This window comes from Neolamprologus brichardi, chromosome 22, assembly GCF_056152115.1.
Source record: "Neolamprologus brichardi isolate AB-2024 chromosome 22, ASM5615211v1, whole genome shotgun sequence".
NCBI lineage: Eukaryota > Metazoa > Chordata > Actinopteri > Cichliformes > Cichlidae > Neolamprologus > Neolamprologus brichardi.
Genome location: NC_142124.1, coordinates 16,980,615 through 16,993,817, shown reverse-complemented (window position 1 = coordinate 16,993,817; position 13,203 = coordinate 16,980,615). Strand labels below are relative to the sequence as shown.

Genomic DNA, 13,203 nt, shown 5'->3' with positions numbered 1-13,203 from the left:
TTAATAAGTGTATATTATCATGTTCGGGTACTCATATATTTGTGATAGACAGAAACCTGCCAGTAATATCAGTCATGCCGAGCCTGTTAAGTTACAGGATATTGAATTATGTATAAATGTAGCTGGAGTGCAGTCTGTGCAGGGGGAAGAATAGGTGTAAGGTATACTAGCAATCACAGCCCAGCCAATAGCATAAAATATTTATTTGATTTATTCAGCCTATAATAGTCTTTGTCGCTTTTTGACCCTGACCTGCTCGAACTTATATTATTTTTTATATTAAGCTTACCCAGACCCATGGGTTAGAGGTCAACTTGCACATAACTCACTATGAGAGCCCAACAATAACACACACCTTGCCTGCACACTTTCTGCGTCCAGCGCTTTGGCAAAAGTTCATATTGGATTCAGGCCAGCCGACTAATCCATAGCTACCTATTCCCCCATGTACACTAGCAGCACACTTAATTAAAAACCCATTTGCATATAAATTTAAACTCACAATTATACTCCTGTCAGGTTTGTTGTTCTCGGGAGCGAGATCCTTTCAAATGTCCTGGCAGACCAACTCAGCGTGGCTCTCACTTGCGTGCCTCAGATATTGAGAGGAGGAAGAGGAGTTTGCCTTTGATTAGTCTACGTGTAAAAAATCTAAAGCTTCATTAACAGCAGGGTGAGGTTGATCCGTGAATTCTGTATTTGAGATTAGATGGCGGCAGCAAATCCTGCTGAACAGAGTTAGCCAATTTAACCTACTTTCTTCACTTATCAACAACATGTCACCAACTTGTGGAGGCAGAACCCCCGAGAAACAACAGCCATGATATTTAAGTAAGGCCTCTGTTTAATAAGATGCGCTCCACGGAAAAAAAAAAATCCTTGATGCGCGAAAGCTCCAACGACACCCTGCGGCACATGCGCTGCTTTTTGTCTCAGCTGGGTTTCATGTCTCCTGTGCATTTATTCTTTATCCCCACAGAGAAGATCTAATTTAGTCTCATTACGCTGAGTTATATTTTACTGAGACACCAAAGATGTAAAATGGGAGGTTAGAGAGAAAGGGTGTGGTACTGCACTGATGCACGTGATAGTTACCGCGCTACCCTGACACTAATTAGATTGTATCAGTCTAATTTGGGCATGTTTACACTAGTTAGCTGATCTTCTCAGAATTGATTTTAAGATTCTGCAGATCCATTAAAAAAAACACATACACAAAAAAAACCCCATATGCACCTGGTACCGAAATATGATCAGAGACCTTTTAACCCCACATAAGCCAGAGCCAACACCTTGAGACGATCCCTAGTGGCTGCTGGGGCTTCTTCTATCAGGGCTCCACGACAATAAAGCATAAAAATAAAGCTGTCTCTATCCTACTCTAAGGCTAAGGCAAGATAAAAAAATCTAAGAGTGATTTAATCGGGACGCAATGAATGTGAAATCCTGAGCTGATATCAATGTTTAAAATGATTTGGCCAACAGATGATACAGACGTCATTATTCCCCTCGTGTTCAAGAGAAACAAAGAAATCTTTGTTTTAAACTCCTTCAGCTCTGAGTCACATGCTCTTTAACCCTTTAGCCTGTACAAACTGTAGTGACACAACAGATGAATATCGGCCACTGACGTTCAATTAAAAATTATTTATACAGCACCAAATCAAGCATCTTTACAGTTTTCTGGTCAGTGTTCAGGTTTTATTCACCACAGGACATCCAGTGGTGTTTGGGGGGGGGGGAGCTACTGGGTGGCCTGTAAACACACTGCATCCAAATGTGTTTTTTTCTTCTTTTCTTTTGTTCTCTCCATTTTCCATTTGCTTGTATTTAAGGAATGTGCTAAAGGAAAAAAAACTTTTTCCTTTAGATTTAAAAAGATAACTAAATAAATAAATTTAAAAATCCCAGCTAAGGCTGCCATCAAAATAAATCACAACATTCGTATTTTCAGAAGCTGTTTTTATGGTTCAAAAGCAGGAACGCTGATTTACACATGCTGAACAATGTTCCCTTTATATGAATACAAACACTTTTCTGTTATTTTTAGCTGTGTGTGGTAAAGCCAATCAGATTGTCAGGATATTTGCCTCAGCACACCTGGTTTGGTCATACTGTTGTGAGGAGAAAAAAAACCCCATCAACATCCAATCAGATAAAGGCCCGCTGAGATTAGGAAAGTTAGACAGTGGAGGAGAAGGAACGATTTGTCTTTTCAGATAGTAATCTTCTGGTTTCTAAACTCCACTGGCATCCAAACCAAGAAAACTGTTTTCTTTGGCAAATGAACAGTGCGCTTTTTCCCTCCCTCTCTCGCTTTCCCTCTATGTCACTCACTCTTTCGAAAACCCACGCCGCTCCCCTACTTTCTCTTATTTCGAAACCCGAGCGCCGGCGCTCACCGCAAACACAAACACGTTGTGCAAAAGCAGCGAGAGCAGTGTTTCCAAAAAGGTAAGAAAACTCCATAAACACAAACAAAACCACCGAACAGCAGGAAAACAAACTGATTACGGGCCGTGTCACTTTATCAAAAGACAAACGATAATTTGAGAGTCCCTCTGGGCCTCTTTTTGTCTTTGGACTTGTTCCATGCCTGAGTTGGCTGATGCAGGCGGCTCTGAGAGTGGAGCACATGGTTGGCTCACCGCACTAAACTGGGTGATCTGCAAGCACACTGATCAACAATAAAAAAAAATGACAATAACAAAATGCTCTTGGCAACAACGCTGGTTTTGAAGTTGGTTCCCTCCCAAATTCCAGTCCACCCTCCAGACTCCTTGTCATCAGTTACCATAATTAAATTACATGTGTAACTTTGTTGAGCTTTTATGTATTAAAAAAAGAAACAAGGAAAGAAAAAAACATCATGGAGGAACAGCAAGGGGTCCAGTCATTTAGAAATACATGAATAACCTCTGTTAATGCTAGACAGATTTGGGGTGGGGTGGGGGGGTTGCTGGCTTTCTGAAGAGAAGAGGATTTAAACCCTCAGATCTGCTGTTTTGGGATTTTGTAATAACAAGCAAAGCACTCTTGATTTTGCCTTCATCTAGGGTTATACTTCACTTCCCCTGCTAGCAATTAGTCTCCTGAATGCTATTTGTCAAGAGCCAAGCCATTCGTTTTCCACTGGTCTGGCCCCACTAGCTCTTGTTACAATTGGCCGTTTCCTGAATAAAGAAAACATAAGCCCTTGGAGGAAGGAGCAGACCCAGCAGCTGGCTGAGACTAGAGTCTGACAATGTTTAACCATGTCTGATAATTCAGCAAAGACAAACATGGCAATAAACAAATGAGAACCCGCCACAGTGAGCAAATCTTTCTACTCTTAATGTGCAGAATAAATTTTTTTTTTAAAGAAAAAAATAGGAAATCATTTCTGAGCGTTTGAGGGTTGTAGTGATGGAAAAAATATCAGTCAACACATGTCAATCATGCAATGCCATCGATTTCTGTTTGCAGGACTCATAAAAAGTTGCCAAAGCAAGCGTCCTGCAAACAAAAGCAATGTACGCAGCTACTCGATAAAGCACAGAGAGTTGGACAAGCTGGCAGAAGCATGAAATGTAGTTACAAAAAGCCCCCCGAGGTCCAACATCTTATATGGCACACTGTCATTTTTCCTCTAGTTTCCCAATGATTGCAGAAGAGGCATTTGGGTACTTCACTGAATCCCAGCGAGGGAGGGAACCTATTGTATTCTAGGTTGCAGGGGATCTGGAGAGCCATCAAACAGCCAGACATTTTCTTGGTAAATCACAAGTTGAGAGGGAACTTTTTTTTTTCAGAGTGCAATTAACAACCTCAAGGTCAGACTTCTCTGGAGAGTTCTCTCCGACAAAAATCCTCAGGCATTTTTCCCTTTCCTCTCTCTTTTGCTGTTAACTTAATAGCGACACATGCTCTCTCAGCTCCGTTACCTTCTTCCCCTCCACTGTATGCACAAATTTCCCCTCAGTGCTTGGGCTTCCTTGGGTTCCCTCGTCCCTTTGCCACCATTACTCCTCACCACCTCCCTCTCTCTCGTCTCTTTGCCCCTTTGTCTCCATTACAGATAAACGTTACTCTTTGGTCAGCGGCGACACAATTTCTTCCCCAGTGTGGGAGCAGGTTTAAAATTGGTCGCAGGTGTGCAGCGGATGAGACCTTTGGATCTTAATCTTGAGGCAATAATGGAGCTGTATACCAAAGAGGTCACTGTGGGGATATCTAAAGAAAGAGCTTAGAATCATACCTGCTCTTAGAGGCAGCAACAATGAACTTTCCATCTTCTTGATTGTGCAAGCACACTTTATGAATTGGGCTGAAAATTGATTTTTTTTTTTTTTTTTGTGGGAAGACTGCTTTTGCAGTGGGTTTGATTTAGCACTTGACTAGCAAAATAGATTGTTGGATGTTGAGTACCAGGCTTTGAAGTGCTATACACAAAATAATCAGAGTAATAAGTCTATTCTATGCTGTTGGACTTTTCATTAACTAAAAAAAGATTGTGGCATGGGGAAAGGATTGAACTTTAACTGAACTGAACTGCGAGAACATTAAGAAATAAGAAACAGGAATGAAGGGATGACTTCACTTATGAAGAAAACTGAAAAATCCACAATTATTCTTCTTCAATGCTGAAACTTTATTAAGCAAGTCATCTGCACATATAAACATTCGCTTTATCTTCCCATGTTTCCTGTCTCTGTCATTACTGTGTCTGCCGAATGAAGGCAGAAAAATAATGTTCAGAAACAGAAAAAAGGTGTCTTTAAGGTATAAATGAAAATAGAGTACTGTACATAAGTTCATTTGTTTAAATTTATTGCTATGAAAATAGGAAGGTGGTGTCGCGATTTATTGAAAAATGGAAAAATTTATGGAAAAGTGTCTTATGACTTTAAATGGTATTTATGTGACTTTCATTTTTTGGCTCACAAAGTGAAATAACTAACAAATCCCTAATAATGACAAAGTTGCTGATGTGCAAAAAGGCAGTAACACAAACAACCCCAGAAAAGACTTAAAAATACAAGATCTGATAAGGCCAGAGCATTTCAGCATGTTTGACTGTTTTTGCTTTTTTAGCAGCTTTTGGTTCAGATGCAGATGGAAATTGTCAAACTAAAAAAAAACAAAAAAAGTGAAGCGTTACCTTGACTTGTCAAATGAAGATAACACTTGCTATCATTTCACGAAAGTCTGTACACAGAATTGGTTTCAAGGACTTCTTCTTAAATGTTTGTATTAGCTTCCTTAGAACAAGGCAGGGAAAAAAAACAAAACATAATTACAGGGTTCTTTCCAAGTTTACTGTGAAAGATCTACTGCCCTTCATTAGAGTGGATAGTGGGTTTAGGTACCATGTCCTAACCTCTAACCATTAGGGGTGGGGGGAAAAATCGATACTGTGTAGTATCGTGATATTTTGTTTGCTAATAATGTAATGATACAGGGACAGCAGAAATCGATATTTTGTTACAAAAAAGGTTTTTGTGCTCTGACTTCAGAGCATGTTGATCCTTTGTCTGAGCAAGAATCCTGACTGTAATACAAACCGTTCAGTTTGTCAACAATAAAACTGACTGAAATGAGAGAAAGACTGAGTGCGAGACTTTGATATTAGATAAAATGAATATTGATAAAGTATGTACAGAATCTGAATATCGCAAAATATTTTTTTTAAAAATCGCAATAATATCGTATCTTGCGTTAAGTATTGTGATAATATCGTATCGTGGGATGTATGGTGATTCCCACCTCTACTAACCATAAGATTGGAATTAGTGCGAGCTATTCTGACAATCTGACACGACTAGTTTTTGTTATAACACAGCCCCCGACTCCAGAAGCACATTGCCAAACGCCATCATGCCATGGCAATGTGCTAAAAGTAGCGATAACAGCCATTGTTAGCTTTTCATTTCACACCAAAATACGCAAAGGTGTCCATAGTTTAAAACCAAATCTAACTTTAGTCATTGGTTGCTTCTATATACACACGTATATAAGAAGTATTGCACACAGTGCTCATGTTTTTGGTGCCTTAGAGATGTCTGCACGGTCTAAATAACATCCCAGCATACATAATCTAGTTGGAATTCTGGCTGGAGAGCCAATTTGGATTTTCGGAGTGCTGTGTGTGCCCACACCAATAACTCTGAAGATGTGAAGCTCTCTGAAGGTCATGTCTTCTTTCAGTCATTTTATGAGGATTTCTGAATATGACTTATAAGACATCTCCCCGTGGCTACATTGTTTTTAGCTGGCCTCTGTGGGAGGAGGTGCAATCACTAGACAACATGAAGTTGGTCTAGTGATTGCACATAAACTTGAGCAGCAAGATAATCAATAAGACATCCAACCATAAACACATAAATATCAATATTTTTGCAATCCCCATCCAAAGGACAGGTATGAAATTCCAGTCTAATCTATGCGATAGACCTTTCTTCCTTCTTAATGGGCCATAAGGCAGCTTCTAATCAATGACTCATCAACAAATAACAGTTAAATTTAAGGCAATAGCTCAGGATGGAGTGATAAAGTTGCTCAAATGGGAAACTTTTGCTGTACTTTTTAGCAAGTTGCCATCGATTGGACTCCTGCAGCAGAGTGAAGGCAGGTAATGAGGAGTGATGTCCAATAACAGCAAAGTGCTTTACAAGGTATTAGGGTTTCACATTTAATTGAGAAAGAGTGTTGTTCCTTTATTAGATAGAACTTCACTGTCGTGCACTGCTGCCCACCAATGGTTAACTGCTCTATTGTGGAAATGGCTTATGTGGGGAATTAGTCTGGTGGTCTAAAATAATATTTGTGTGCATGTGTGTGTGCACGTGTGTGTGTGTGTGTGTGTGCAGTGTAAAGAGAACCACCGAATGAGTAAAGGAATAACTAATGCATCATAACATAATAATTATTTCCAGTTGTATAGGGTTATGTTCTGCATGTAGGATCAGTTTGGAATATGTGCCCCAATGTTTATACCACATGACAGCAACAACTGTACACGCTGGCTATGAGGGCAAAGTATTCTGCAAGGCCACGGTGTCTTTGCTGTGTAGCAGGAAGGCGCTCAACAGGGTAACTGTTGAGAAACCACCAGAGAGGCATGCCGTTTAAATAACAATACCCATAAATGCTTCTGCAAGTTAAAGAAACAGCATCCAAAAGCAACATTTTGCTGAAAACCTTTTAATATTCAGAACACGGATAGAATCCTAAATCAACAAAATGTCTGGATCGGTTTATAGAGGACCTATTATGCTCATTTCCGCCTCCATATTTTTACTCTTGGATTCTAGTAAACTAGCTTTATGCGAGTCACGATTCATAATAATCCACATTTATCTTATAGTAGACACTGGTGTAGTTCACGCTATGTCAGCAAGCAGTTTTAGTTACCCTCTCCCTCCCTTGAAGTCAACTTTCTTATCTCGATCACAAGGAGAAGGTTTGAAAAGCAGTTCTTTGAGGCATGTTCTCGGACAGCTGTCTGCCCGAGATGACATCATCCACATTAACAGTAGAAAAAACAAAACAAAACTGTTGAGTGTTTACATCAGTCTGAAGCCTGAACCTTTGGATTATATGGATTACTTGCACATACACATCTATGCAACTATATATATATCTATTTATAATAAACACACACACACACAACACTGTATGTTGGAAGAGTGTAGCATGTGTGAGGCCATATAATAAAATATTTATGTTATGGAGTAAAGCAGACTCTTGCCAAATTATCTTGTAAACTATGTGCTGCAAAGATGGCTTCGAGGATCAAATAAAATACAGGATGTCAGCCCACATAAGGTCTGTCCTATTTGTGAGATGACATATCTATGTCATAAACTTTTTGTGAACTTTGCCTGTACCACTCTAGCCAAGCTGCCTGCAGGATAGGAATCAGACTGTCACTGCTAGAGAATTTCAAATACTCAGTCCTACCTGGCGTGGGGGACGTCAATGCTGGAGGAGACTACTTTGCGTTTCTGCTCCAGCAGGGACACCGATCGGGTGTCAGAGTCCCGGCTAACACGTTTTCCGTCCGTTGAACGCTGCTCCTCCGCTGGCTCTGGGCTCAGACAGCCGCCCTCCACCTTCTGGCCATCTGGAGCTCCGTTACTGGAGCTCTGCTGTAGAGAGGCGAAAAAAAGAAATAATTCAGTGCTTGTGCAGAAATACCACATAAATAAGTTGGAAGAAATGATGACGTAGCAATCAGCTCCTTCAAATTGCCTCTTTTTTTTTATTTAACAAGGTCGTAATGATAAATATTTTCTGCAATTCTGTTACTGGTGAAGAACACATCTACAGAATGAGTCCATTTTAATTTATTATTAAAGAGAGTAACCAAAAGTAAAAATAGACAGAAAATAAGGTCTGGGCACTGGCTGCCTCAAAACCTGGCAGCTAAAATTTGAATTTGAATGTTTACATTTTAAATGTGATAGAACACAGTCTAAATACGGTTTAAGAAAATTTCCACATTCTTGGGCCTAAAAAAAAGTCTTTGCCAAAACACACTGGATAGAGTCAAAAATGAACAGTGGTCAGTTACAAAACCAGTCTATTATTCTTCCTGCAGACGTTTTGGAGGGATGAGGTTTTCCACAAAAAACTGCACTGTCATGAGCAAAAATATAATAAAACATTACATAATAGCACCACACTTGCTTCTAAAGTAATTTGTTTTAAAAAAAAAACTAAAAGAAAATTTATTTTTAAAAACAGCATCATCTGTACTTTCACAAACACCATCAGGTTTTAGTGGAAGAAATGTGAGCAATTTATTGATAAGGCCAGAGAGAGAAAGAAGGGTTTGCATGTATGTATGTATCACAGCCACCTTATTAGGAACATCTGCTTAACTCCTTGGTAACACAAATATCTAGTCAACCAACCACATTTCAGCAAGTTGATGCATTTAGCCATGCAGACATGCTAAATCTGTCCTTACTAGGCCTTACTTGAAATTGATGGCCTTTCCGGCTTTTTAATGCTTAAAAAAACAAATTATATATATATTATTATCCTAAGTCTTTGGTCCCAGACATTTTTATACACAGAAAAAACCCTATCATTGTATTTTAAACAAATACATAGAGAGGAAGTATATTTCACTGGTTTCACTACATCATCACATTGGTTACTTATCTCCCATAGCCAAGCCTCAAACAGAGTGGTTTTGTCAGATATAAGAAGCAAGGGTTGGATCAGACTGAGAAACTTGGGGACACTGCACACTTATTCAGTAACTTCTCAAGAAATAAGAATATAGGTCAACCCTGCTGCATTGCATTGGTTTTACTTAGAGCTGGGCGATATAAGATTTTTTCATATCACGATATGTTTTTTTCATTTCAGGCGATAACGATATATATCACAATATAAGCCAAATAACTATATTTGTAAGATTTAAATGTGCCGTTGCTCACAAGTAAAATGTGAAATAATCAGCAGCTTGTTTTGATTTAAATATTTATTTCCCATAATAAGTTCAACAGGGTAGATGTACTTAAGGAACATGAGACTTTTTCAGATAAATAAAGGCAAATATTGCAAACTACACAAAAGGCAGCCGCTAAAGCGTTTAAGTTTCAAAATAGAACAAACAAAACAGAACAGACTACTAAATTGTCAATTCCACTTAGAAACAAAATATTAATTCTAAAAATAAATCTTAGTTCGTTTTACAGAAGAACAGACAAAATTGACTAACTTTTGTCAATATCAAATAAACTGAGAACTAAAAGGAAATTCTCAATCTCTCCTTGTTGTATAGCTTAGCTTTTCAAACAGTTTTAACAGTTACTTTAGTCTGACAAAAGCCGAATGACAAATTAGCGCTTCCAGTCAGAGATTGAGCATGCACCGCTTTATTGTATTTCCAGACTTGCTTTCGGCACAATTTACAGTGCGTGCTACTCTGTTTTTTGTCAGACTTGAAATAGCCGAAATACCTTCACACTACAGAACTTCTATGGCTCTTCCGTTCAACAATCTCTCCGGCATTGGAACCATCATCACCTGTTTTCTCTTTGGTAACCTTCGGTCACGCTCTCGGTTGATTTTTCTCTAGTCGGCACACTCATTTCCTCCATTACCCGGGCGGGCCTGCGGCTGGCTGCTTCCCAAACAAATACACATGTGCGGCTTGGCACTTGTGCTGTATGTAACAAGTCATGTGACGTGACGCTGCGGCTGTGATTGGTTCGGCTCTGCGCTACTTAATTTGGATTGGCTGTTCTTTTTTTTAAGAGGACAAGAGCGGCGAGGTCTATCGCAATAGTTAAATTTTTCTATCGAGAAAAAGTTATTTCGCAATACATATCGTTATCGTTCTATCGCCCAGCTCTAGTTTTACTGTAAGACTACAGATTTCATAACGTAAACATTGTGTTTTATTAAATAAGATTCAAACTGTCAACAGAGACTAAAAAATGTTGACTAACATCATAGTTCACGGAAGCCAAGGAGCATTTTCCCATAAATAGTCATCTTTTATGTACAGTGTATTGCCACAACCAAAGTAATGGTGTTTATTAATTAAATAAATTGGTAAAGGGTAATAAAAACAACATTTTTTTGTTACGGCAAAATAAAGTCTCAGATAAACTGCCTGTTTTATCTCACAGACATACTGATTCATCTTGCTACGATTCTGGCAACATTGCAGAAGCAATAAAAAAGCAGAATGAAGTTCAAGGTAGACTGGGGTAACCAGCAACAATGGCTTTCTTTGTTTCAGGGCTTCAGCCATTAAGGTGACCTGCTCTGGCAAGATTGTCGGATCAAAAAACAAGCGCAAATGCACCCACCAACACATACACACAGACACACAGATACACACGCACCTCTGTAGCTAAAGCCACGGTGATCTTAGAAAAACACACTGAGAAAATGGCAAAACAAAAGCAGAGTGACACACACAGCTGCCCAAACCAAGCGCTGAGGAGAATGGCATTCAGGCCAATGTGTGTCTGTTTGTGTGTGTGAACTAGATCATTATCTTAAAGCAGTGCAACAGGATTAGTCTTTACTGTGGAAAAGTCAACACACACACAGAATGCACACGTCCAACACACAACACCATTCATTTCGATTAATGAGACAGAAAAAAACGTGACGAATGGATATCAAATATCATTCATGATATAGTCTCGTCACAAAAAATGCCCAGTGCTGTGCAAAATACACAATGAAAACACAAACTTGAGTAAAACAACAAGATGGATTACACCGGCTGGGAGAAGATTAGGTGTTGTGTGTAAGATGAGTGTATTCCTCGGATAAAACCAACCGTAATTCCTTCCTTTCACCGGGCTTATGAATTATAGCGTTGCAGAGAGCCAGGAAATTGTGAATCATGCCAAATCGGTGGTGAAATGTGAGTCGCATATGTCAAAGCTGGTGTGTGTGTGTGCGTGAGTGCCTGTGCAGAGAACAAATACCCGAAGTGTCCCTCCTCTCCTCATCTATCATTCTCGTTCTGTGTCCCACTCAAAGAGACACAAATTAAAACTCGTAACCTACTTACAGCAGTTTGTGAAGCGTAAAGATTCTTCTACCTGTGCAGGTCAAAGGTCATAATAGAGAATTTCAGTGGAAACCACGTCTGTTAGCTCATGTGGGTCTTTGTTGCTGGGAGGAATTTCTATTATGACTATTAAAAATGGTTCTGATAAAGACAGTTAATGGCTTACTCATAATCTCAGTTTTTCCAATACGGCATTCCTGGGCTGAACCACATCCTGACCACAATTTAAAAAAATGCAAACAAACATTGACTTTTTAAAAAAAAAACACAATTTCATTCAAAAAAAGTGCAGCAATATATTTTTTGGATGTTTTAAATATTAAATTAAGAGGAAAAAGTGTATCAACCTCATACAAAAATATCCTGGCACATGGCAATAACATCACTTTTTTTTAATTAAAATTAACTTACAATATGAATACTTTGTCAAAATGACCCTTTGGCATGGTGCCTGGTGAGTCAATCTAATCAGGCTGGGCCAAATATCCTGAGCATAACATGTGCCAAACTGTGGGCTATAGCTGCCTGTAGGGTGTTATGTACAAATTGAAAAATCTACATTTTAATTACACAGCCCAAGGTGTCTAACTAATTTAAAAATAAAAGACAGATTTTAATGACTGTGTTTAGTTTGATTATTTTAGCTGGGCTCCAAATGATCTCAGCTGGATGCACTGTATACATTAAGGTTTAGTTAGTGGATGAAGTTATCACCTTTCTTATCCTTTTACTTATGATGTACTGGTTCCTTGACTTGAGAACATGTCGGTAAGGCACAATAGCTTTAGCAGCCAACGTTTAATGGTGTCGTCTTCTTTTATATTCAGAGTAGTACTGACACACACAATAGACTGTGTATGAAAAATAAAAGTCGCTTCAAGGTCTGAAAAGGGAAGCCAATGCAGAAGAGTCTAACCAATACGGGATTTTTAAGACCAATTTCGACTGACATTTGGTGATTAAAAAAATCTTATATTCTGATATTGCCAATATTTTTTTCTTTCAGACACACGAGACATACACAGATTTCTCTAATATTTGTAACGTGTACTATTTATTTGTAACGTGTATTTACTCGTGTACACTCTGACCGACTCCGCTCAGATCAGCTGGTTGTTGTGTAGGTAGCGTTCCAAACCCGGTTTCGGAACAGAAAAATTGTAGAGTGCCCTCTGGTGGACAAACCATGCATCATCAACACTCATAACATCAGTGAAGGGCGTTTCTCTGATTTCTTTTTCTTTTTTCCCCATCAGTCTTTATAAACGGCAATACCAAGAGTTCAATAAATAACTAATAATGGCTGAAAATATCGGCCCACCAATAAATCGGTCGGGCTCCACTTAAGCCTGCATTCTTTCTAAAGGCCAGCAGGCTGCAAATTTTTCTAACTATATAACTGCCCCAATGTGTGATCTCATTAACAGTTTCTTAATGAGTTTATGAGCTCCATCACTACTTCTAAAATCATACTGAATACATTAGCGTAAAAAAAAGAGGCTAAAACCGACTCACTGTGTATCTGTCGATCACAAGTTGTTAACCAATGAGTGTGTGGTGTCCCTGAGTCCACTTCTCATTTGTTACATCTTAATACCAAGATGATACTGGTGAAAATACTCAGCTCGAAGCTTCACAGCAGAACTTCACTAACCCGCCATCGCCATCTA

General features: G+C 39.0%; 1 protein-coding gene across 1 annotated transcript in view; it reads right to left on the bottom strand.

Moving 5' to 3' along the window:
• The window catches only part of znf704 (zinc finger protein 704), a 64,005-nt gene that overhangs the window by 47,489 nt on the left and 3,313 nt on the right, over positions 1–13,203 (bottom strand). Inside the window, exon 2 of the mRNA XM_006787865.3 lies at positions 7,942–8,129. Coding sequence (XP_006787928.1) covers positions 7,942–8,129 — 188 coding nt within the window. The remainder of the gene's footprint in view (positions 1–7,941; positions 8,130–13,203) is intronic.